Source organism: Nomascus leucogenys, chromosome 10, assembly GCF_006542625.1.
Source record: "Nomascus leucogenys isolate Asia chromosome 10, Asia_NLE_v1, whole genome shotgun sequence".
NCBI classification, from domain to species: Eukaryota; Metazoa; Chordata; class Mammalia; order Primates; family Hylobatidae; genus Nomascus; species Nomascus leucogenys.
Window position 1 is genome coordinate 65,458,037 of NC_044390.1, and position 25,966 is coordinate 65,484,002.

At 49.8% G+C, this 25,966-nt stretch overlaps 1 protein-coding gene across 1 annotated transcript in view; it reads left to right on the forward strand.

Moving 5' to 3' along the window:
* The first annotated feature begins 4,503 nt into the window (after window positions 1-4,503).
* IGLON5 (IgLON family member 5) overlaps window positions 4,504-25,966 on the forward strand; it is a 31,583-nt gene continuing 10,120 nt past the window's right edge. Inside the window, exons 1-2 of the mRNA XM_030821786.1 lie at window positions 4,504-4,532; window positions 16,475-16,752. Of these exons, the coding sequence (XP_030677646.1) occupies window positions 4,504-4,532; window positions 16,475-16,752 (307 nt within the window). The remainder of the gene's footprint in view (window positions 4,533-16,474; window positions 16,753-25,966) is intronic.

A 25,966-nucleotide genomic window follows, 5' to 3' on the forward strand; every position in this document is an offset into this window, starting at 1 on the left:
TAGAGAGGGGATCGGGCTTGCCCAAGGCAGCGGAGCAACCGCGTCTGGTTCTCCCAAAGTCTAGGGCTCTGGAGAGAAAGAGGAGTGTAGACTCCGAGATGGATCATGGCACGCGGCCCAGGCCGTGGAAACCTGGCCCAGGCAGGGGTGCAACTCCATCCTAGACTCCAGACCCAGAGGCCGACGCCCGGCTCTCACCCATTTCCTCGGGAAACATGCCCCGGGGCCTCCCCAGCGCCAGCCCTCATGTTAGCCAATGTAGGGGACACGCCTAACACCTGACACCTGCCCGAGGGACACACCACCCCAGCAGCCAGGCTGGCAGGAGCAGAAACAAAACACACAGGGACACGCCAGGCGGGCAGCACCAGGAAACAGGCTGCTGCCGCCACAGGGGCCGCTGTGAGCCCCGAGTGGATCCAATCCAGCCTCAGCCTTCTTCAGAGAGAGAAACTGAAGCATGCTCAGCACGATGGGAAGTGGCTGAAACCCTGAAGAACCCCCAAGAGCACATCCACGGGGACACTGGGAACCATGAGGCCCCGTCCTCTGCACATCTGCATTGCAAACAGAGAAACTGAGGCTCACCGTGCCTCGGGCCACGCTGCAAGGCTGTGCGCTGCTCAGGACTCCGGAACCCCGGACCCTTCCCCCGCGCTGCAGCGACTGACCCTGTCCTGAACATTTTCTCCTGACTTTATGAGACTCTAGTGCAGAGGTTGCCAACTCAAATGCTCACAGCCACCAGGCAGGGAACAAGAGGGGCACAGCTGGCCTAATGGGGGCCGTGTCTGTCTTGAAAGCAGCCGCCCCTCCTGAAGGCGGCGGCTCACAGTGGCGGAACTCCCTCTAACTCCTCCCCACCCCCTCCCCACAGGTCAGGAACACGGGGTGACCACAGCTAGCTCTTCATATTTTTTTTTGTTTGTCTTTTGAGGAGAATCCAGAGATCTCTATTTCAGTGTGAAATGTCTTGATTCCAGCACATTAGCAATTGAGAACATGTTTTTAAAAGGCAGCGCCGCGTGGGTCAAAGAAAAGCACTGGTGAGGCCTCTCATTTGCAAACTCAGATCAGAGGCCTAGATGTGGAGGGGACTCCTGCTCCCTGAACACCCTGCCCACAGCAGGCGGGGTTATTCAGAACGCAGACGCTTTGCCAAGGGCAACAGGAATCCCCACGTTCTGGGAGGAAGCTTGGGTGTGGAAGAGTAAGGAGGGATTTCTAGGTAGAGAAAACATTCCAGGTGTTCACTCATGTGGCCACAAATCCCTGGAGGCCTCCTGTGTGCCAGGCCGCGGGCTGGGGACAAAGAGGAGTCAGACCCAGGTCCTGCCCATAAGACCTCCAGGTTGTTACAGCCCTTCGAGCAGGGCCAGGGGTGTGTCCCAAGAAGCATGGGGAGAGGGGAGGGGAGGAGGAGCTGGCGTTGAGGGAGGGAGGGCTTGACCCCTCTTGGGGAGCTGAGTGTTGCTATCTGAGCCCAGCAGGCATGCAGGGAGAGGTGACGGCACCGCCAGGCACAGAAAGCTGCAAGATTGAAGGCAGGAGGCATGGTGCTAGGGGTCAGAGCACTCCAGCAAGGGCAGAGCAAGCAGCATTTCTAGGGCAGGAGGCGGACGACGGTGAGAACTGAGCCAGGCAAGGGACCACAGGCTGGGCCTGGGTAAAGCTCCCTGCAAACAGGCCTCAACTGTCGCCCCACTCACCCTCAGGAGAAGCAAGGGAGGAGCTGATACCTGGGGGGATCAGCTTCCGCCTCTCTCTGAAGGACATGCACAGTGGTGACAATGTCCCTGAGTTTGACTTCAGTCCTGATCCCCCACCAATTGAAGAGTCGTGAGGACTAGGAGGGTGACTTCAGGAAAAATGTGGCATCCCTATGGGTGGGCTGAGGGGTGAGCGCAGCAGGGGCCCAGCAGCTCCACAGATAAAGGTGAGATTGGAAAGTGGAATCATCTCCCAAGAAGTGGATATTGGGCTAAACTCTTTCCCCAGAGTCAAGGGAAAGACACAAGAGGGCACTCCAGGTCAGACAGACAGATGGGCTCTAATACCAGGCTGTGTGTCCCCGTCTAGGCTGAGGTCACTGCTGGCTCCTCGAGATTTCCCATAGGGACCAGAGGGGGCTGAGTCCATGGGGTAAACTGCTAATTGGCCAGTGGTCAGTTGTGTGCCATTTGTACATCTACAAGGAGAGGTTGCAAGGAGGAGGCCATGGTAGGTGGCTCTGTACAAACCACTGTTCCCTCAGGAGATGACGGAAGCAACCGTGATCACTGTCCTGGCCAGGACTGAGGGTGACCCAAACCCTCACAGGCCTTCATTCACTTAAGCCAGAGACCCTGTGGAATCGGTCCCATTACCATGCCCATTTTACAGAGGAGGAAACTGAGGCCCAGAGAGGCTCAGAAGCCTCCCTAAGGTTACATTCCTACCTTCTGAGACAGATGCTATCCCCCTGCCCTTACCCACAAGGAAGTTGAAGTTCAGAAAGGAGAGGGTCCTTCCAGAATCTCACAGCCTTGGGACAAAGCCAGATCTGAGGTGCCCCTGCCCTCTTCTGCCTGCTCCTAGGAGCAAGGCCCATCGGGATCACATCAGGCTGACTTCTCCCCACTCCAGAGTGCAGACTGTGGAAGGGAACTGTCTGGGCCATGCAGCCACTTCAGGCTTTGCTGGCTCCGGGAGCAGGTCTAGGCTGTCCTTCCAATTGACCCTCAAAGTCTAGTTTCTCTGTCTCTGTTTCTCTCTCTCTCTCAATTCCATGCACAGATGGTTAACTCTCTGTGTGCCCTGTACCCTGCTAGATTTGGAGAATGGCTGTGGATAGGGCTGCCACCATCCCTTCCTCTCCCAGGTGCAGATCCCCCCAACCACGGGACACTGCAGAGGGTGGGGTCCATGGGATCATGAACATCTGCGGTGGCCACTTGGACAACAGAGCTGAGCCACCTGTGTTTAGATCCCAGCTCTGGCCCTGAGTGTGGGCCACTCCCATGTTCCCTAACCCCAGCTTTCATCTGCAAAATGGGGGCATAGCAGACTATGGATCACTGCGAGGCACAGATGAGTTAATGTTTATTCAGTAACCAGCTCGGGGTTAAGGGCACGGTGACGGCAGCCTGTGTCTGTTGCACACTGTGTCTGTGCCAGGCCATGTTCTAAGCACATTACATGGGTCCTCTTGTTTGTATCCACCAGGGAAACAGAACGAGTAGCCGATCCTTATACAAAGGCTTATTGCATGGAAGTGGCGTATGTGATTCTGAGAGCTGGCTAGGCAGGTGCTATGGGCTGGATGTCTGGGTCTTGCCAACATTTCTATGTTGAAACTTAACCCCCACTATGATGGGGTCTGGAAGCCTCGGTGTGGACTGCTACAACAAAATACCATACACTGGGTGGCTTATAAACACAAGAAATTCATTTCTCACAGTTCAGGAAGCTGGGAAGTCTAAGACTTCTTATTTCTTCTCCTGGGAAACCTCCATTCTGCTCTTAAGGCCTTTTGGGGATGTGATTAGGTTATGTAGGTGGAACCTTCTTGAATGGGATTCATGCCCTAAGATGGCCGGGCACGGTGGCTCACGCCTGTAATCCCAGCACTTTGGGAGGCTGAGGCAGGAGGATAACTTTAGCTCAGGAGTTTGAGACCAGTGTGAGCAACATGGTGAAACCCCATCTCTACTAAAACTACAAAAATTAGCCAGGCATGATGGCACATGCCTTAGGTCCCAGCTACTCGGAGGATGAGGTGGGAGGATCACTTGAGTCTGGGAGGTGGAGGTTGTACTACTGTACTCCAACCTGGGCGACAGCCAAACCCTGCCAAAAAAAAAAGGCCTAAGAGGCCAGACGTTTCCTCTTCTACCATGTGAAGACGTAGCATAAGGCATCATCTGTGAACCAGGATGCTGGCCCTCACCAGATACTAAACATGCTGGTGCCTGGATCTTGGACTTCCCAGCTCTCAGAACTGTGAGAATTGAATTTCTTGTGTTTATAAGCCACCCAGTCTGCGGTATTTTGTTGTAGCAGTCCACACCGAGCAAGACAGCAGGTCTGAAGTCTGTAGGGCAGGCAGGAGGGGCAGGCTGGAAACTCCAGCAGCAGCTGAAGCGAAATTCTTTCTTTTCCCGGGAAACCCCCATTCTGCTTTTAAGGCCTTTCAACTGATTGAATCAGACCCATCTACATTATTGAGGATAATCTCCTTCACTTAAAGTCAACTGATTAAAGCAACAACAACAACAACAACAAAAAGGTAACTATGAGATGTGACAGATATGTTAATTTGCTTGACAGTAGTAATCATCTGATTATGTGTGTGTATATATATATATATATCAAAACCACGTTGTATACCTTAAATATATACAACACAGTCAACTGATTAGAGACGTCAGTCACAGCTACAAAATCCTTCCACAGCGACACGTCTTGGTGTTTGATTGAGCAGCTGGGGTCTGTAGCACAGCCAGGTCGGCATATAAACAGACCATGGCACTGCTGGTCCCCACCATGGCCCTGTGAGGTGGGTTCTGAGATTATCCCCATCCTGTAGAAAAGGATGAGGAGACTCAGAGAGGATAAGGAACCTGCCTGACTGAACGAACGGCCGAGACACCTGAGCCAGAGCTGGGAACGCCCCTTCCTCACCCCCCGCAGCACGTCACCGTCACCACGTCCCATCCAACCTTGCTCAGGGAATGTCTTCAGCTGCTATTATTAGCACCAAGCACGGCTCCAGGGACATGGCACAAAAAAGGAAAGTACGTCTCAAAGTGGGTAACCATACCTGACCTTGTCCTAGGAAACAGAGTCAGGGAGGGAAGTCTTTGAAGATGAGAAGAATTCAGTCAATGAAAGGGATAGGAACTAATTTATTCTCTCAAAAATATACTGAGGGCCAGGCGCGGTGGCTCATGCCTGTAATCCCAGCGCTCTGGGAGGCCAAGGTAGGCGGATCGCTTGAAGTCAACGTGGTGAAACCTTGTCTCTACTGAAAATACAAAAAGTTAGCTAGCTGGGTATGGTGGAGTGCACCTGTAGTCCCAGCCACTCCGGAGGCTGAGGCAGGAGAATTGCTTGAGCCTGGGAGGTGGAGATTGCAGTGAGCCGAGATCGTGTCACTACACTCCAGCCTGGGTGACAGAGCAAGACTCCCTTTAAATATATACTGAGGCTGGCTATGATGGTATGTGCCTGTAGTCCCAGCTACTCAGGAAGCCAAGGCAGGAGGATTATTTGAGGCCAGGAGTTTGAGACCAACGTGGACAACATAGCAAGACCCCATCTCTACAAAAAATAAAAATAATAGCTAGGCATGGTGGCATACACCTATAGTCCCAGCTACTTGGGAGGCTGAGACAAGAGGATAGCTTGAGGCCAAGCACAGTGGCTCACACCTGTAATCCCAGCACTTTGGGAAGCTGAGACAGGAGGATCACTTGAGCCCAGGAGTTTGAAACCAGCCTGGGGAATATAGTGACACCCCACCTCTATAAAAAGTTTTTAAAATTGGCATGCAGCCAGGCACAGTGGCTCAGGCAGCACTTTGGGAGTCTGAGGCGGATGGATCACCTGAAGTCAGGAGTTCAAGACCAGCCTGGCCAACATGGCAAAACCCCACCTCTACTAAAAATATAAAAATCAGCCCTGCATGGCGGCGGGCACCTGTAATCCCAGCTACAGGGGAAGCTAAGGCAGGAGGATCGCTTGAACCTGGGAGGCAGAGGTTGCAGTGAGCCGAGATTGTGCCACTGCACTCCAGCCTGGGTGACAAGAGTGAAATTCCATCTCAAAAAAAAAAAAAAAATTAAAATTTTAGAAAAGAATTAATTATTTTGGAAAGGTTTTGCATGAATAAGGCATGAATCTTTGCACACCCCTGAGCTTTCTAAGCATTGTATTCAGTGGGCTTCAGGCCTTGACTCATGCCCTGCAAAGCCCCCTAGCTGAATGGAACGCTGTCAATGAATGAAGATAAAAGCCAATGATGGTGCTAGGTCATGAGGTCCTGGCCTGAAAGAGACAGCCCCCCAGTGGGATTTCTTAAACAGACTGTCTAATAAAGGTACCGTTTGCAGAGGTGCGAGCAGGGTTAGGGATGTAAGGATGGTAAGGATCTCTCAGGTGCCAGCAATGGGAGGAAAGGGTTCCTGCCAGATTCTGCTGAGTCCTGGAGGAACAAGGGGAGGAATGGTGTGACCCGAGGCCTTTGTGAGAACTGGGATCATGGAGGAGGGGCTCCTGATGGCATTGAGGCTCCCGAGGTGGGCAGCAGGCAGGGAGGAAAGGATCCTCCAGCCCCCTCCAGTATTCTGCCTGTGCCTCCCTTTGACCAAACCCACCTGGAAGTTGAAGGGCAGGGGAGCTTGCTGATGGGGTCAGTAGAGGTCAGCCTCATAGGCAGAGGGGATGGAGGAGGGATGGTGTGGTGGACTGAATGATGGCCCTCAGAGACATCAGTCCTAACGCCTGGACCTAATGCCTGTGCATGCTACCTGATAAGGAGAAAGGGTCATTGCAGATGTGATGAAGTTAAGGCTCTTGAGATGAGATTACCCTGGTTTATCCAGCTGGTCCCTAAATGCAATCACAAGTGTCCTTTTCTTTTCTTTTCTTTTCTTTTCTTTCCTTTCTTTCTTTCTTTCTTTCTTTCTTTCTTTCTCTCTCTCTCTCTCTCTTTCTTTCTTTCTCTTTCTCTTTCTTTCTCTCTCTCTCTCTTTTTCTCTTTCTTTCTTTCTTTTCTTTTCTTTCTTTTTTTTGAAACAGGGTCTCACTCTGTCACCCAGACTGGAGTGCAATGGCAGGATCTCAGCTCACTGCACTGCAACCTCTGCCTGGGTTCAAATGATTTTCCAGCTTCAGCCTCCCGTGTAGCTGGGACTACAGGCACAAGCCACCAATGCCCAGCTAATATTTGTCTTTTTTGTAGAGACAGGGTTTCACCATGTTGGCCAAGCTGGTCTCGAACTCCTGGGCTCAAGCTCTCCTCCCACTTAGGCCTCCCAAAGTGCTGGGATTACAGGTATGAGACACATTGCCCGGCTCACAGGTATCCTTATAAGAGGGAGTCAGGCCGGACGCAGTGGCTCATGCCTATAATCTCAACACTTTGGGTAGCAGAGGCAGGAGGATTTCTTGAGCCTGGGAGGTCAAGGCTGCAGTCAGCTATGATCATGCATAGCTATAGCTCTGTCCATTCAACTACCATCCAGACCAAGAAGTAGGACATGCCCACTACAGAAGTCTCCCTTCCATGAACCTCCTGCTGGATCTCCACGACATGTCTCCTCCCGGACTCTCCCCAACCAGAGTAATTACAATTCTTACATCTGTTGCCATGAATCATTTTTGCCAGGTATGAGACTTCATATAAATGGAATCATACAGTATGTAATCTCTTGTATCTGGCACTTTTCACTCCACATTATGCCTGTGAGTTTCCACCATGTTTTAGCATGTATCAATAGCTCATTCCATTTTATTAATGAATTGTATTCCATGGTATGAGTCTATATTAATTCATTTACACATTCACCTGTTGCTGGATTTTTTAGTTATCTTCAGTTTGAGACTTGCATAAATGAAGCTGCAGTGAATATTCATTTGCCAGTCTTTGTGGACATGTTTTTATTTCTCATGGATAACTACCTGGGGTGAAATTGCTGGATCATAGGAATGCTCAGCTTTAGTAGACACTGACAAAACCTTCCCCAAAGTAATGGTGCCCATTTACACTCCCACCAATGATACAAGAGAGTTCCAGGTGCTCCACATCCTCACCAACACTTATTATTGTCCATCCTTTTCATTTTAGTCATTCTGGCAGCAGAGTAAGAGTATCTCCTCATGGTTTTGATTTGATCTCCCTGATAACTGATGCTGAATTCTTTTTCATGTGATTATTATTACTATTATTTTTTGGTCTAGAGTCTTGCTTTTTCACCCAGGCTGGAATGCAGTGGTGCAATCTTGGCTCACTGCAGCCTCTGCCTCCTGGGTTCAAGTGATTCTCCTGCCTCAGCCTCCTGAGTTGCTGGGACTACAGGCATGTGCCACTACACCTGGCTAATTTTTGTATTTTTAGTAGAGACAGAGTTTCACCATGTTGGCCCAGCTGGTCTCAAACTCCTGACCTCAGGTGATCCACCCCCTTGGCCTTCCAAAATGCTGGAACCACAGGTGTGAGTCACTGCACCCAGCCTGAATATCCTTTTTTTTGTAAAGTGCTTGTTCATGTCTTTTGCCCATTTTAAAAATCAAGATGTCTCCTTTTTGTTGATTTTTGAGAGTTCTTTATATATTCTGGATACAAGTTCATTATCAGGTCCACGTATGGCAGATATCTTCTGTCATATTCTGAGGATATAGGAAGAAAACTAAAATTTTTGGCTTACTGCAACCTCACCTCCTGGGTTCAAACAATTGTCCCATCTCAGCCTGCCGAGTGGCTGGGATTACAGGTGTGCGCCACCACACCTGGCTAATTTTTGTATCTTTAGTAGAGATGGAATTTTGCCATGTTGGCCAGGCTGGTCTCAAACTCCTGGCTTCAAGTGATCCGCCCACCTTGGCTTCCTGAAGTGCTGGGTAGAGCTGCCAGGCTCTCAGCAGGTGCACCACCCTCCAGGAACCTCCATGTGTTCAGCTATCCAGAAGCTCTCTGAACCCAGTCGCTTTGGGTTTTTAAGGAGGCTTCATTACAGAGGCATGGCTAATTAAAGCATTGGCCACTGGTGATGAACTTAACCTTCAGCCACTCCCTCCTTCTGAGAAATTGGGAGGTGGGCTGAAAGTCCCAACCCTATAATCCTGCCTTGACCTTTCTTGTGACCAGACCCTATCCTGAAGCTACCAGCCATTAGTCAATTCATTAGCATACAGAAGACATCACTTTGGAGGTTCCAAGCATTTAGGAGTTGTATGTCAGGAAAGGGGCAGGAGGAATGAAGACCAAATATATATTTCACACTATCACACGATTCACCCCTGGTCTTTGGACATGGTCCCCTTATACCAAAAGAATATACAGAATAAGAGAAGCTGGCTTACTGCACTCATGAAGTTTTGGAAGTTTTGGGCAGCAAACCAAAATTGTAGCATGTTACCAGAAAGCATTTTTTACAGTAATTAAAAAAAATGTAATGGAAGAATCCTATCATCATATAGCACAGAAAACAGGCAATCTGACCTGTTGTTACATGTATTTTAGTTTCAGCAAAAGAGTATCATGTCAAAGTATATGAATTCTGCTAACTCAAATTTTGTTGGTTTTGTTCTATGTAAATTTGTACATTTGTTTTGGCTTATAGTTGCATGAAAACTAAAGACATAGGAAGTTTATGTCTGGTTTTATGTTTGTATATCTGTAAGACACATAATAAAGATAATTTATGCCTAAAAAAAAATACAACTCAAAAGATACTGCCACATTACTAGAATCCCATTCAATCATGGCTAATTGGTTCAGTCCATCATATTGAATGAGTGTCTCCCAGAGTGAGACCACTCAGGTTTGCAGCCTTCCATTCCATCTTGTCAGGTTCTAAAAGCAGGAGTGGTCTCTGCACACATACAGTTTCACCCTCTCAGGCATCTGGTGTAATTGAGCTAAGAGACAATATCATCCCACGTTCTGAGCATCTTTCAAGGTGTTCATAATATTAGATTTCCTTCATTACATAACCCATTTATTCATTCCTTTACCTTCAGCTACCATTCTTCCTTCTCTTCATTTATATCCAAACTTTTCCACCTTTGCAAGGAACACTGTGCTTGTCTAGACTGCAGGCAGCAATACTAGTCTAGCAAGTACCTGCCCCCAATCCACTCCCATTCAGACTAGGTAAGGTTACACAGGTGCAGAACTAGTGGGCTGGTTTCACTACCAGACAATATAGCTGCATCCACTATTAGCCCCAGTTTTGCCACATAGGTTGGAGGTACAATCTGCCTCTATCAGGCCTTTAGGGAATTCTGACAAAAAAGGGATATGAACAGATTTGTTAAAGGATACAAAATCACAGCTAGATAGGAGGAATGAGTTCTGGTGTTCTATAGCACTGTAGGATGACTCCAGTTAACAATAATGTATAGCTTCAAATAGCTGGAAGGGGGACAGTGAATGTTCCCAACACAAAGAAATGAAACATTTTTGAGATGATGGATATGCGAATTACCCTGATTCGATCACTATACATTGTGTGTATCGAAATATCACTATGTACCCTGTAAATATATACGATTATTATATGTCAAGTACAAAAAAAAATAACCAACAAACGAAATAACATAGCTGAATTTTGTTGCTTAGGAACCATCCCTGCTTCCAGCACTTGTAGTTTCAAGACCTAGTTCTCGTCCTAGTGTTACCAACGTGCCAGGGGTTTAGTCTAGTTCCCATTGCTAGATGCATAGAAAACCAACCCCTGAGACAATAAGGGTTGCTGGGGAAGATTTTAATAGGGTGCTGAAGCCAAGGAGAATGGGAAATCAGTCTCAAATCTCTGCCTCAAAAAAACAAAACAGTAATACCACTTCTATGGGGCAATTGGGTTGGTTTTACTAGGACCACTGCATCAGGTAGGAGAAAAAAATGAGATTATATCTGGAAGAAAGAAAAACATATATAGTCAGTATAGCAACTTGGCAAGAATTGCATAGCCACACCAGCATTCTCCCCACCCCCACTTTCCCAGGTCAACCAGAAAACAGGAAAGTCTAGTGGTGATGCTCCTCTAGTCCCATCAGACTGAGTGTGAACACACACTCAGGAGGGTGTGTGTAAGCCAAATCTTCCTGTTTTATTTTTATTTTTATTTTTATTTTTATGGTACATTAAAAAAATTTATGGGTACATCCTTCATGCTTTTATCTCCCCTGTTTTAGACAACCAATGTTTTAATTGCTCATTCCACTTCTTGATCAAATTGTTACCCAAAGGAGGACAGCTCTCTGCCCATTGCTGGACATTATGGGCTGGACAGTGTGTTCCTTGGTCGGAAGAAATGACAGCAGCCTGTGCAAATGTGTGTAATATATTCTGTTCTGATTCTTTTACAGCACTCTGAGCATTTGCATCTTCCACCGGGTAAGCAAAGGCCAGCCCAGAGTCAGCATCTATTCCTGTCAAGACCCATCTGTAGCCCCCCAGGACTACCAGCATCAGCCTCACTTGCCAGCTGTGCTTGGGACCTTCCCACCAGGGAATCTGCCCATAGCCAAATGCAGTTTCTGTCTCTCTTGCTGGCAGACAGAACAGTTCTTATTCGCATAATGTGCCTGAGAGGGTGCAATAGAAACATGCTTAGGTTCAGCCTATCTCTGCACTGCTGCAGTGCCCTCATATCCTCTCATTTCATGGACCCAGGTGGCCACCTTAAGTGAGCACACAGGGATATCTGCTTGTCGATTTCAATCACCTTCCAGACCTAGAAGAGAGCTCTTCTGATGGGGATTGACATGTCCTACTTTAAAGAACTCTCAAATTTCCAAAGGGCCATGTGTGTCCCATATGGGCATCCCTTTAATCGACTAGGTTTCCATTATCCACCTGCTTGACTATATGGCCAAGCCATTGGCCACCACCTGTGAGTCAGTAAAAACCCACACAGAGGGGCTTTTACTACTGTTTAATTCTTCAGCATGCAATTCAGCTCACCAAACGGATTTGTTTTTATCTTCTTTGATCAGAATGGCATCCTTCTAAATAGGACGTGGTCTTTTCATCTTGGCACTGTCATCTGCACACCAAGCAGCTCTTTGTTGGTTAGTTGAGAGCTGTTTATAGGGCACTGTCCAAGTGGCAGTAGGATCCAGCTGCTCCCCATACGGTCCCAGAGTCAGTCCGAGGGAGAAAGAGGCTCCTTTTTCATTAGTATCTCCTCCTTGCATTCCCTAGGTAGCATGATCCTGTATAAATCATTTCTAATTTATTAGGGGACTCTTCTGGGCATTTTAATCTCCATTAGAGTGTTTTTAAACATAATCCAAGATACTATTGGTATTTCAGGCTTCAAGATCATTTTATGTCCTCAGTCATAGGGGTAGCTTGAATTAATATCCCATAGAAAGTAGTATTATGCTCTTCAAATTGAAATTCTCTAGTCCAGAGTCCCAGTAGTTGTCACTGGAAGGTGTTTATAGGCTGTTCCCATAGGCCCCAGTCTAGGTTCTGTACAGGGCTCTGTCTCAGAGAATTCGTCCATAGCATCACTCCGTCTTCTATTCTATATTCTGTGGGCTCCAAAGATCTGACTGGTTCCTATTTAGCACGTCCAATTAATATTGATCAAAGGCAGATTTACATGGCTTTTGTTTCATAATGCTAGGTATGGGAAACATTTCCCAGTCTGCTACAACGTCCATCCCCACAATATAATCAGGTAAAATCACTTCAGAGAAAATGTGTTCAAATATACCAACTCTCCTATAAAGTTTTGTCTTAATTCCACCAACCCTCACTTTCTTAACTGTAGCCTCTATTAGAACTTTATTAATGGGTTTTGGTTTTACAATACTACAATCCTTAAATTTTTATGTTCTCTCAATCTAATCCCAAGTCAGGACTTCACCAATGGATGTTGGTACCATAGTCAGTGGACCTCCCATATCAAGGAGTCCCAAGAATTTCTCTTCACCATCCCTGATCATTTTGTCCACTTGTGTACATAAGGCTTTAGGTCCCCATCAGGGCATTGAGCAAAGGAACTCTTGCTTGTTGGTTAATCTTTATCTTGATTAAACTGCCAGACTATTGCCCCAGAAAATTTCAGATCAGATGTCTTATTTTAATCTTTGCTTTCTGACTTTTAAAATTTCTCCAAACTAAGGTAAATATAGCAAACTTTTTTGGAACCCTTTAATGTTAGGGAAACAACAAGTACTCCCTTTGGCCCACCCAACCTTAAATAGTATTAAGACTTTTGTTCTAACTCCACCAATTTCTATTTTACTCATCCCACTTCTGACACCAAATCTGAGGCTATAGGGAAGACAACCAAAGTGTTTTTTCTATTCTCTCACTCAACAATCGACACTTCTCTGTTGATTGGTGTCACCGAGAATTGTGTAGGGATTTCTCCCCACCAGCAACCAATTAATCAGTTCTGCAGTGGACACCAGTTGGGTGTACTCCAATTCAATCCTCATACATCTACCTGGACTTCACAGCAGATCTCACAAGTTGAGGGCTTGGTCCCACAAGACTGTCCCCCACTTCCAATGCCAATTGTAGGCTCCAGGTTCTTTACCTGTGCTTCTGACTGACCAGCTATAAATTGAGGTTCTCATAACACCTTTCTCTTCAATTAATTTTTTAGAGTAGCTCAAAGAACTTAGAAAAACACTTATGTTTACCGGTTTATTATAAAGGATATTACAAAGGATACAGGTGAAGAGACGCACAGAATGAGGTGCAGGGGAAGGAGAATGGAGTTGCCATGCCCTCTCCAGGCATGCCACCTTCCAGGAACCTCCATGTGTTCAACTGTCCAGAAGCCCCCTAAACCCAGTCTTTTGGGGTTTTTTAATGGAACATTCATTACATAGGCATGATTGATTAAATCATTGCCCATTGGTGCTCCACTTAACTTTCATTCCCTCTCCTCTCCACAGAGGTTGGGAGATGAGCTGAAAGTCCCAACCCTTTAATCATGCCTTGTTCTTTCCTGTGACCAACCCCCATACTGAAGCTACCTGGGGCTTGCCAGTGGAAGTAGGGGGAGTGTTATGAAGACCAAATATATATTTCACAGTATCACACATTTATAGCTCTTGGGATGTAAAAAATTCCCCATGTCTCTTTTTCCTCACCTGTGAAATAGGGATAAAGATCAGTTCTGCCTCAGAAGCGTGTCGTGATGCTTCAGGGAGATAATATGTACAAAGTGCTTAGAAAGATCCCTACACCGAATAAGCACTCATATTGTTAGGAGGCATGGGATGGGCCATTTCAGGAAGAGGGAGCTCCTGTTCTCATCCTAAGTCTGAACGGTCCAGAATTCAAAGAGGATCAAAACATGGCCTTTCACCAGGATCACAATGGATTTTGTAGAGTGGTGGGCTGGCAAGCTGATTCAGTGTTCACCATTGCTGTGGTGTAAATCCTCCCAACATGGCCAGTTTCAAGCTAATAATGGTTTAACACCTGGCTTGCACAATTTCTGAAAATTTAATAATCAGCTCTTTTGAGCCAGTGCAAGCCACCTCCAGAACACCATTAGCTTTTGCATCACCCAGTTTTGTGAACGCAGTCAGGTCTCCTCCTCCCTCTGTATCTTATTTCCCTCCATCTCTCCAAACAGAGCTAAGCCATCCAACTCATTCATGCAGTACATATTTGAGTACACACTACATGTCAGTCACTAGGTTGGGCTCTGGAAATGCAGCCTTGAACAAAAGCAGACCAAAACAAAAACAAAAAACTCTGTGAAGCTTACATTCTGGAAGTGGGAGTAGGGGGAGAGCAACTAAAAATAACAGTGAAAGAAGAAAATCGGCCGGGCGCAGTGGCTCACGCCTATAATCCCAGCACTTTGGGAGGCCGAGGCGGGCAGATCGCCTGAGATCAGGAGTTCAAGACCAGCCTGACCAGCATGGAGAAACCCCCATCTCCATGGGGTTTAATAGGGTTTAACACTATTAAAAATACAAAATTAGCCGACTGTGATGGTGCGTGCCTATAATCCCAGCTACTCAGGAGGCTGAGGCAGGAGAATCACTTGAACCCAGGAGGCTGAGGTTGTGGTGAGCCGAGAGCATGCCATTGTACTCCAGCCTAGGCAAGAAGAGCAAAACTCTGTCAAAAAAAAAAAAAAAGAAAGAAAGAAAAGAAAAGAAAAGGAAAAGGAAAAACAAAATTGTTAGTGCTATGAAGAGGTATGACATAGAGTTGTTGTGTTGGGAGTAGCAGCTGCTTTGGAAACTATGATCAATGAAGGCTTCTTAAAGAGGAGAAGGTGAGCCTTAAATAAGAAAGTCATCTGCCAGTGTGGTAGGAAGAGCATTCCAGCAGAAAGAATGGCAAGTGCAAAGACCCTGGGGCTGGAATTGTTTGGTTTGTTTAAGGAATGGAAAGAAGGTCACAGTGGGCCAAGTGATTGAGGCAGGGGGTGGCCCCAGCTGGTCCAGGTGTTTAGTGGTGGTTGTTCTGAAGGTGGAGGCAAAGGTAGAGGCCAAGAGAGTAGAGCATAGGCTGCTACAGCCAGAGTCCTATGGGGAGAGGTGGTGAAAGCTCAGACCAGGATGGGAGAATAAGAAAAGGACAAAGCAGAGATTTGTTTTGGAGGCAGAGCCAGCAGTTCTTGCAGACAAATTGGATGTGAGTGGAGGGGGAAGGAATTGAGGGTGGATATGTTTCTGAGGCAGAACAGCCCCTACTGGGTAACTTCAAAAGCTCCTGCCTTGAACTGCTACAGAAATAACATAGGCTCAGAGATGATTTTGCTCCCGCCTATGCCAAGGGGACAGGAACAGGAGGGTGGAATACACCTAGTAAACAGATGCAAAGTGGAAAGGGGAGGGAGAAACTCACTACAGGTTGTTGAGGTGCTGGGTGGAGCCAGGATCTGCTCCAAGATCTCTCATTCTTCTCAATAACCTTGGGCAGTAGGGAATTTTCCACCTTGCAGGGGAAGACGCTGAGGTTCTGGGAAAAGAAATGGCTTGTCCAAGGTCACACAGCCAAGTCAGTGAAAGAACAGGGAGCCAGGATGTTTTGCACCTAAACCCTGGATTATGGTTTCCTCCCCACCTGCTCCCCCAAGATAAGTCCCCCAATCCCTTTCCATTGCCTTATTATACTGGGGATGAGGGTTGGGGTGGAGGGAAAAAGCAAATTTCACTCCAAAAGTCAGTGTTTTCGTTATCCATGAAAATAGATGGAAAAGCTGAACTGTGGCCCACAGGAAGAGGGGTCTGGGGGCCCGGACTCCGGGGTCTGAGGGAGGAGGGGCTGGGGGCCTGGACTCCAGGGTCTGAGGGAGGAGGAACTGGGGACCTGGACTCCTGGGTCTGAGGGAGGAGGGGCTGGGGGCCTGGACTCCAGGGTCTGAGGGAGGAGGAACTGGGGACCTGGACCCCTGGGTCTGAGGGAGGAGGGGCTGGGGGCCTGGACTCCAGGGTCTGAGGGAGGAGGAACTGGGGACCTGGACTCCTGAGTCTGAGGGAGGAGGGGCTGGGGGCCTGGACTCCTGAGTCTGAGAGAGGAGGGACTGGGGCTAGTCTCCTAGGTCCAAGGGAGGATGAGATTGGGACTTGAAGGAGGAGGGAGCTGGGTTTTAGGAAGTATCCCAGACTCCGTGTTCTGCGGATGTGGTGGAAAGACGTGGGGACGCCTGGGGCGGGAGGGGGTAGGGGCCGGGCCGCAGTAACAAAGGCCTCTCCCTCCAACAAGCAACCCCCCCTCGACCCCGCCTCCCCGGCCCCCCACCTCTCCTGATTGGCCGGTCTCCCTGCCCGTCAGCGCCGCCCCCCTCCCCGGGTCTGCAGCAGCTCCGGCCGCCTCGTCGCGCCCCCCCAGCCCCCTCCCCCCGCCCCCGCCGCCCCCCGGGCCGGTGCAGCCGCAGGCGGGGTCCCCCTCCCCCTCCCCCCTCTCCCCCCCGGCCTCGCGCGCCCCGGACCGGCCCCCCCTTTCCCCTCCCCCTCCGCGCCGCCTGTGCCGCGATGCCCCCCCTGCGCCCGGGGCCCGGCTCCGGCTTCTCGCCGCCGCCGCCCTGGCCGGCTTGGCCGTCATCAGCCGAGGTACCGCAGCGCCGGGGGCGGGGGGCTCGGCCGGGACGCCAGGGTCTTGGGTGGGTTATCGGGGGATCGGGGTGGGGGTCGAGGGCTGCATCCCTGGGCCGGCTGGGGGAGGCCCCGGGACGCCGAGGTCTGGGCCCGGGGGCGGGGTCTGCATCCCCTGGCTGGCTGGGCAGGGGGACCTCGGACGTGGGGGTCCGCGCCCTGTGGCAGGGGTCGGCGTCCTCGGGCCGGAGCCCGGCTTAAGAGGCAGAGGTCTGCTTCCCCGAGCAGGCAAGAGGGTCATAGACACCTAACCAGGCCTGGGGGCGGGAGTCTGCGGCTCCTGATGAGGAGGGGGCAGACACTGGAGTCGGGGTCCCTGGGTCGGATCTCCGAACCGAGTTGGGGTGGGGGGCAGGGGATAATGCCCTGTGAGGGGTCTTCATCTGTACGTGGTGAGGGTCCCTGAAGAGGTCCTTGCCGGGGGCTAGGGTAGGCATCTCGGGACAGAGGTCAGGGGATGGATGTCTTCCCAGGGTCAGTAAGAGGAGGGGACAAGGGTGTCCACAGACCTAGTCCCAGGGTCAGGAAAAGAGGGGAAGGGTCTGAAATCCCCCAGCAGGGTCATCTAGGTTGAGAGAAAGTGTTGGTACCTGGGGAGGTTGCAGTTATGTGGGGGAGAAGGGAGCTGGAGATACAGGAAGTTGGGGGTGCTGGGCTGGGGTCTTGGATTCTGAAGCTCTGATTGAATGTCTAGGTTCCTGGGGCTGGACAGTGGAAGAGCGATGGGCATGGGCGGATGAAGGACAGAGGGAAGGGAAGGGTTAATGCAGGGTTGAAGGGTTAACCCCGGCCCTCCCAGTTGGGGAGAGGGCCAGGAGCAGGTTTCTGCACTGAGGTTAGGTAGCTGGACCTTGAGTCTCCCCAGTATGGCCTGGCAGGCAGGGGGTGGTCAAGGAGATTCCTAGATTCCCCCCTAAGAAAAGGGAGGAGAGTGCAAGGAGGCAGGAGGCTGGAGGGTGGGCGCTCAGGAGGGCAGGGAGCTGGGTTAATTCAGACCTTCTGGAGGATTTCCCCAGGCCCTCCCCTGAACAAAGAGTCCCAGGGACAACCAAGAACCCCGACAGAGTCCCCAAGAGTCTCAGGGAGGCCGCCCACATAGACCAAGTCTGGCACAGAAACCCTGTCACAGCGTCCCACCCGAAGCAGCACCTGCAGACACCAGTCACACAAACACAGCCCCATCCACGCAGGACGCAGGGACCTGGTGGGCCAGAGCCTCAGTCCCTTGCTAGTCCTCTCGCTGCCTCCCACCTGACCAGTCTGAATCGCCCTCTGACTTTCTGACCACCTGTCTCTGTCTCTGTCATGCATCTCTTTAGGTCTTTGTGTGTCTGCCATTTCTGGAGGTTCCCATCCCTTCCCATCTCTGTTATCTGCTGCTGACTTTCCACCTGCCTCTGTCTCTGGGTCATTGTCTCTCCATCCCTGCTGCAGACAGCACAGTTCCACATCTGTCCCTCTCTGCTTTTCAGACTGTTGCTCATTGCATGACTCAGTCTCTGGGTTCTTGCTTGCTTCCTCACTTACGCCTTAATCCTCATTAACTTCTCTCATTTCCTTCTCTCATTCATTTACTTCTCGTTCCGACCTACCTTTCTCTTTCTCTTTCTCTTTCTTTCTTTCTTTCTTTCTTTCTTTCTTTCTTTCTTTCTTTCTTTCTTTCTTTCTCTTTCTTTCTTTCTTTCTCTTTCTTTTTCTTTCTTTCTCTCTCTCTCTTTTTTTCTTTCTTTCTTCTCTCTCTCTTTTTCTTGTTTTTTTGAGACAGGGTCCCACTTTCTCACCTAGGCTGGAGTGGAGTGGTGCAAGCATACACAGCTCACTGCAGCCTCAATTTCCCAGCCTCAAACGATCCTGCCACCTCAGCCTCTGGAGTAGCTGGGACCACAGATGCACGCCACCACACCTGGCTAATTTTTAATTTTTTTTTCTTTTTTTGTAGAGATGGGGGTCTCATTATATTGCCCAGACTAGTCTCAAATTCCCGGCCTCAAGTGATCCTCCCACCTGGGCCTCTCAAAGTGCTGGGATTACAAGTGTGAGCCACTGCACCAGCCACCTCTTCTTTCTTTCTCTCCTTGTCCTTATCTCTTGTCTTCTTCTTCCTCCTCCTTTTCTTTCCCCACTCCTTGTACCCTTTGTGACCTTTCCCCTACTTTCCTATTTCTTCTCTCCCTCACCTTCTCTCTCTCGCTCTAACTTCCCATTTTTCACATTCACTATTTTTTTTTTTTGAGACAGAGTTTCGCTCTTGTTGCCCAGGCTGGAGTGTAGTGGCATAATCTCAGCTCACTGCAACCTCTGCCTTCCGGGTTCAAGTGATTCTCCTGCCTCAGCCTCGCAAGTAGCTGGGACTACAGGTGTGTGCCACTATGCTGGGCTAATTTTTGTAGTTTTAGTAGATACAGAGTTTCACCATGTTGGCCAGGCTGGTTTCGAACTCCTGACCTCACGTGATCTGCCCACCTTGGCCTCCCAAAGTGCTGGGATTACAGGCATGAGCCACTGTCTGGCCCCCACATTCATTCTTAAAGTCCCCATAAATCGTTATGGGGCCAGACTGGGGCAGGAAGCTGTGGCAGAGCCAGGAGGTGGCCTGTGACCCTGGTCAAGTCTTTTCCCACCTCTGGTCTTAGGTTCCCTATTTGAGAACTGGGGACGAGAGGGGATGGGGTGGGGTTGAGACAGAACAAGATGCCAGAAAGACACCCCCACCCACCCATGGACAGTTTGAGCTGTTTGGGAAAAAAAGCTCATGGCAAGATATGCAAGCTAGCATCTTCTGTCTCCTTTTATTCATGATCTTGTCCAAGTTGCAAGAGGAATACACTGCAAAACAGTCCACCTCTGATAAGGGCAAACCCCACTGTGCTCCCGCCCTGCCACCACTCTCATAACCACTATCTTGAGAGAACCGGCCTGTGGCTGGAGCACATCCTTCCATAGCTTTCTCTCATTTCTGCAGACTCAGACACAACACACAGAGGTCAACATAAGTGATGGATTGGTTGATTTGTTGATTTTTTTTTCCCCAAAATAGAAACAAAATAAGCCCATTTCTCTGCAATTGGCCTTTTCCCACTTAACCATACCTCCCTTACATCCATAAATATTCATCTATCTTCAGTTCTTTTCTAAATCTTTTATGCCAACACACGCACCCCCTCACACATACATATTTATTTACAAAAGCGGCTACATTGTGGTATTTTAAAACAATTCAACAAAATCAAATGGCAGTTTCTGCAGCAGCAAATGAGGTGGGTGATCCCTTTGCTTCTGCGGCAGCTAGCAGAGTGATGATGGTCAGGAGGGGACAGGAGCCCCAGATTTGAGTCCCAGCACTGCCCCTGACCAGCTAGCTCTCCCCAGGATCTCTGAGCTCCGGGTTCATCTGGCTTGTGGGCTGTGCTTGGTTGTTGATTCATATAGCAAATGCTTATGGGGACCAGGGCCGCTATTCTAGACACTGGATATATACATATGGCAGTGAGTGAACCAGGCAGTCACTGTCCTCACGGAGCTTAGATTGTAGTGGGATGGAGAGAGATCAAAGACCAAAACCAAAACCTGAAAACAAATAAAAGATAGTTTCAGAGAGTGATGAGTAATGTAAAGAAGATAAAAGTGACTTGGCCTTTGAAGTTCAAGTGGTTGAGGAAACCATCTCTGAGCAGGGGAGAGTGCAGTGAAGACCTGAAGGAAGAGGGGAGGTCAACCTTTTTTTTTTTTCTTTGAGACAGAGTCTTGCTCTGTCGCCAAGACTGGAGTGCAGTGGCGCTATCTCAGCTCACTGCAAGCTCTGCCTCCTGGGTTCATGCCATTCTCCTGCCTCAGCCTCCCAAGTAGCTGGGACTACAGGCGCCCGCCACCACGCCTGGCTATTTTTTGTATTTTTAGCAGAGACGGTGTTTCATCATGTTAGCCAGGATGGTCTCCATCTCCTGACTTCGTGATCCGCCTGCCTCGGTGTAGGGACCAGCCCCACAGGGTCAGTGGGTCTCTCCCTGTGTGTGGTGACGAGAGAGTGTAGAAATAAAGACACAAGACAAAGAGAAAAGAAAAGGCAGCTGGGCCTGGGGGACCACTACCACCAATGCACGGGGACCCGTAGTGGCCCCAAATGTCTGGCTGTGCTGTTATTTATTGTATACAAAGCAAAAGGGACAGGGTAAAGAATGTGAGTCTTCTCCAATGATAGGTAAGGTCACGTGGGTCACATGTCCACTGGACAGGGGGCCCTTCCCTGCCTGGCAGCCGAGGCAGAGAGAGAGAGAGGAGAAAGAGAAAGACAGCTTACGCCATTATTTCTGCATATCAGAGACTTTTAGTACTTTCACTAATTTACCACTGCTATCTAGAAGGCAGAGCCAGGTGTACAGGATGGAACATGAAGGTGGACTAGGAGCATGACCACTGAAGCACAGCATCACAGGGAGACGGTTAGGCCTCCACATAACTGCGGGAAAGCCTGACTGGTGTCAGGCCCTCCACAAGAGGTGGAGGAGCAGAGGCTTCTCTAAACTCCCCTGGGGAAAAGGAGACTCCCTTTCCTGGGCTGCTAAGTAGCAGGTGTTGTTCCTTGACACCTTTTGCTACCGCTAGACCATGGTCCGCCTGGCAACGGGCATCTTCCCAGATGCTGGCGTCACCGCTAGACCAAGGAGCCCTCTGGTGGCCCTGTCCAGGCATAACAGAAGGCTCGCACTCTGGTCTTCTGGTCACACCTCACTATGTCCCCTCAGCTCCTATCCCTGTATGGCCTGGTTTTTCCTAGGTTATGATTATAGAGCAGGGATTATTATAATATTGGGATAAAGAGTAATTACTACCAACTAATGATTAATGATATTCATATATAATCATATCTAAGATCTATATCTGGTATGACTATTCTTGTTTTATATTTTATTATACTGGAACAGCTCGTGTCCTCGATCTCTTGCCTCGGCGCCTGGGTGGCTTGCTGCCCACACCTCGGCCTCCCAAAGTGCTGGGATTACAGGCATGAGCCACCATGCCTGGCCAGAAGTCAACCTTTCAAAGTTAACAGCAGAGGTAAAGACCTTGAGGTGAGACCAACAGAAAGGAGAGTCAGGCTGGGCACAGTGGCTCACACCTGTAATCCCAGCACTTCAGGAAGCCAAGGCGGGTGAATCACCTGAGCTCAGAAGTTCAAGACTAGCCTGGGCAACATGGGGAAACCCCATATCTTAAAAAAAAAAAAAAAAAAAAAAGCCAGGTGTGGTGGCATGTACCTGTAATCCCAGCTACTCGGGAGGCTGAGGCAGGAGAATCGCTTGAGCCTAGGAGGTGGAGGTTGCAGTGAGCCGAGACGGTGCCACTGCACTCCAGCCTGGGTGACAGAGCAGTATCCTGTCTCAAAAAAAGAAAAAGAGGCCAGGCACGGTGGCTCACTCCTGTAATCCCAGCACTTTGGGAGGCCGAGGCGGGCGGATCACAAGGTCAGGAGATCGAGACCATCTTGGCTAACATGGTGAAACCCTGTTTCTACTAAAAATACAAAAAATTAGCCGGGCGCGGTGGCGGGTGCCTGTAGTCCCAGCTACTCCAGAGGCTGAGGCAGGAGAATGGCGTGAACCCGGGAGGCGGAGCTTGCAGTGAGTTGAGATCGCGCCACTGCACTCCAGCCGCCTGGGCGAGAAGCGAGACTCCGTCTCAAAAAAAAAAAAAAAAAAAAAGAAAAAGAAAAAGAAAAAAAGGTAAAGGAAAGGTGCCTCTAGTTTCAGGAATCTTGGCACGGTGTCTGGGCTCCCCTGGCGTTGGTGACGCTAATGCCCTCAGATTTCTTCTTTTTTTTTTTCTTTTTTTCTTTCTTTTTTTAGATGGAGTCTTGCTCTGTCACCCAGGCGGGAGTGCAGTGGCACAATCTAGGCTCACTGCAACCTCCACATCTGGGTTCAAGCAATTCTCCTGCCTCAGCCTCCTGAGTAGCTGGGACTATAAGCGCATGCCACCACGCCCAGCTAATTTTTGTGTTTTTAGTAGAGACAGGGTTTCATCATGTTGGTCAGGCTAGTCTCGAACTTCTGACCTCAGGCAATCCATCCGCCTTGGCCTCCCAAAGTGCTGGCATTACAGGCGTGAGCCACCATGCCCAGCCAACCCTCAGACCTCTGAGGTCAGCAAAGGGAGGAGGACCCTCCTGGGGGCTCCTGGGTGCCAGACATAACAGGCCCAGCCCCTTCTCACAGCCTTTTCCAGCCAGAGCCGCACCCCCTCCTCCCTGCCCCAGTCTCATGCCCCGCCCCTCCACTCCCTACCTCCCAGATTTCCCACCTGTGTCTTCTGAGACTGTGGAATCAGAGTGTCACCCTCCCGACCCCTGCCAACCATTGCAGGGTCCCAGTTTTGCCTAAGTTCCTTGGCAGAGAGGCAGAAGATTCTCACCCCCAACGCGAGGTCACTCAGCTTGTTAGGGATCTCTTTCTGTCTTAAGAAAAGTCACCTGCCTACCACCTGCATTCCAAGGTTTATCAAACAGGTATGAGGCCTGTGCATCTGGACTGTAAATCCCATGAGAGCAGGGACCAAGTGAGCCCTCCGATCACTGCCAGACACCTCCCTTGCCGCAGGCTGGTGCCTGCCCCGCAATCACCCTAACAGCCAGCTCACGGACGGCTGTTTGCAAGCACTTAACTGGCAGGCACTGTAGGAGAACCTTTACTTGGATTACCTCTTGTAATCCTCCCCACAACCCAGTGAGGAAGGCATGATTATCATTTCCATTTCAGGTAGGGAAACTGAGTCCCAGAGAGGTGAAGTAACTTGTGTGGCTCAGCAGCAAAGCTGGGACTTGAACCCAGCTGCCTGGCAGCCACACTGTGTTCCCTGGGCCCCCTGGTTATGCAGGGTTGGCTTTATCAGTAGATGCTTACCAGGGCGTCTGCCCAGGAGTCAGTGACTCAGAGCAATTGACAGCGCAGTTACAGCCCTGCCCTCCCCGCTCCCCTGAGCAGAGCATCTAGGTAGACCTGTGCCAAGCCAGGGATAGCAATAGATGGTTCCTAAAAAAGAAGGTGCTGTTAGGAACCGCTAGCATTTGTTGGGTTCTTTCCGAATGCCAACAGCTGAGCTAAACACTTCTGCTTGCATATTCTCACGGAATCCCTCACAGGAACCCTCGAAGGGAAGAACTACTATTTTTCATCTTGTACGGTTGGAAAAACTGAAGCTCACACTGGCCAGGAGTGGGGGTCATCCAGCTGGGAAGTGGTGGGACAGACATTTGATCTTCCAACCCAAGCTCCTCAGGGATTTGTTATCTGGTCTCGGAGGACCATCCATGCCCTTTGCACAAACACTTCCCAGTTCTGAGATTGGCTCGACCCTGTGGGGACACAGCTAAGATTCAAGCCATCACAAAGCTCCTCATCACTGTCTCAGCTAAGTCAAACAGTGCCCAGAAGAAGGAGCGGGGGCTCTGCCTTGAACAGTCAGAAAGGTCCTCCTGGGGCAAGGGACATTTGCATTGGGGTCCTGAAGAATGAGTAGGAGTTCAAGAGTTGGAGAGTGTTGCAGGCATCCATTTATATTCATCCATTCAACAAATATTTCCCAAGGCCTCTGGTGGGCCAGGCCCAGTGCTGGGGGATGCTGGAGAGACAGACTTGAGTCAGAACCAAGCTTTACCCCCAAGAAACTTCTAGTCTGATAGGGAGGCCAGACACAGACAGTCACCAGAGTGCAATGGACTATCCCCAGAGACCAAAGAGTAAAGTCCTGAGGCACCTGGAGTCCTGCCTTCCCTGCAGGGTCCACTTCCCATCCCAGTGACCAGATAATAAAGCCCTGACCGGGCACTCTGGCTCACACCTGTAATACCAACATTTTGAGAGACTGAGGTGGGAGGATAGCTTGAACCCAGGAGTTCGAAACCAGCCTGGGCAACATGGCAAAACCTCATGTCTTAAAAAAAAAAAAAAAAAAAGTAGCCAGGTATGATGGTGCATGCCAATAGTCCCAGCTGCTCAGGAGGCTGAGGTGGGAGGATTGCTTGTCCTGGGGAGGTTGAGGCTGCAGTGAGCCATGATCTTGCCACTGCACTCCAGTCTGGGCAACAGAGCGAGACTCTGTCTCAAAATAAAAATAGAAATAAAAAATAAAGCCTCAAGAAGCCTGGAGTGGTGTGTGGGCTCAACTCATGGGGGCAGCACCTGCTTCAATCAGCGGCTGAGTTTGGAGCCCTGGAGCCCCTGAACCTTAGGGTAGGCATCTTGGACAGCTCCCTCTTCCCCGCTTCTTGGTTCCTGTAGGACAATGGCTCTCAACAGGGAAGTAGGAGTGTGATTTTGCCCCTAATGGGGCATCTGACAATGTCTGGAGGCATTTTTGGTGGAGTAGGGGGAGCTATTGGCATCAAGTGGATCCAGACCAGAAGCGAGACGCTGCCGACCTCCTATGTTGCATAGGACAGTCTGGCCCCAAATGTCAGCCATGCTGAGGTTTAGGAACCCTGGCCCAGAAGGTGTGTCAGCAGGAGCATAGCAAATCCTGTGTGTGTCTGGGGGATAGGGCAGGGTACGTGCCTGTCTGTCTTCACCAGCCTGGGAAGGGATGTAATTGTGTATGGACTTTGCAGCCATGTGTGGGGCTGTTGATGTCGATAGAACCGTGCGGGAACTATTGTATATGATGGGGTGACTCAGGGAGCAGCAGTTGCTTGGCCTGAATGTGACAATATGAGTGCTCCTGGGACAGATCCTCCTTTCCAACTGACCTGCTGCTGGGTGCCTGTGCGGAGCTGGGTGTGTCAGCATCACTGTATATGCACACCTGTCCCTCTGAGCAGGTCCACAGCCATGCGTGTGACTGAGAGGGTGGGACTGTCTCCTGTGTTTGTACGCATGTGACTGTATGTGTTTGTGTGTGTGTATGGGTGTAGCTGGAGCTGTTTGTGTCTGTATGACTGTGTGTGTACCTCTCTGTCTGGGTAAGGACATAGCAAGTGTGGGGACTATTTCTAGGCCTGGAGAGGTCTCTGTGCCTTGTCCAAGCCTGTGTGTGTGTGCACGTGCATGCACGCGTGCATCCATCATCCATCCCCGAGCTGTCTCCTGTTGTTCCCAGGGCTGTATGTAGCAGTGTCCACTGTGTTTAGCTCGGGGAGGGTAAGCCCCCTCTCTCCATTCTCTTCAAGTCCGAGCAGTGACTC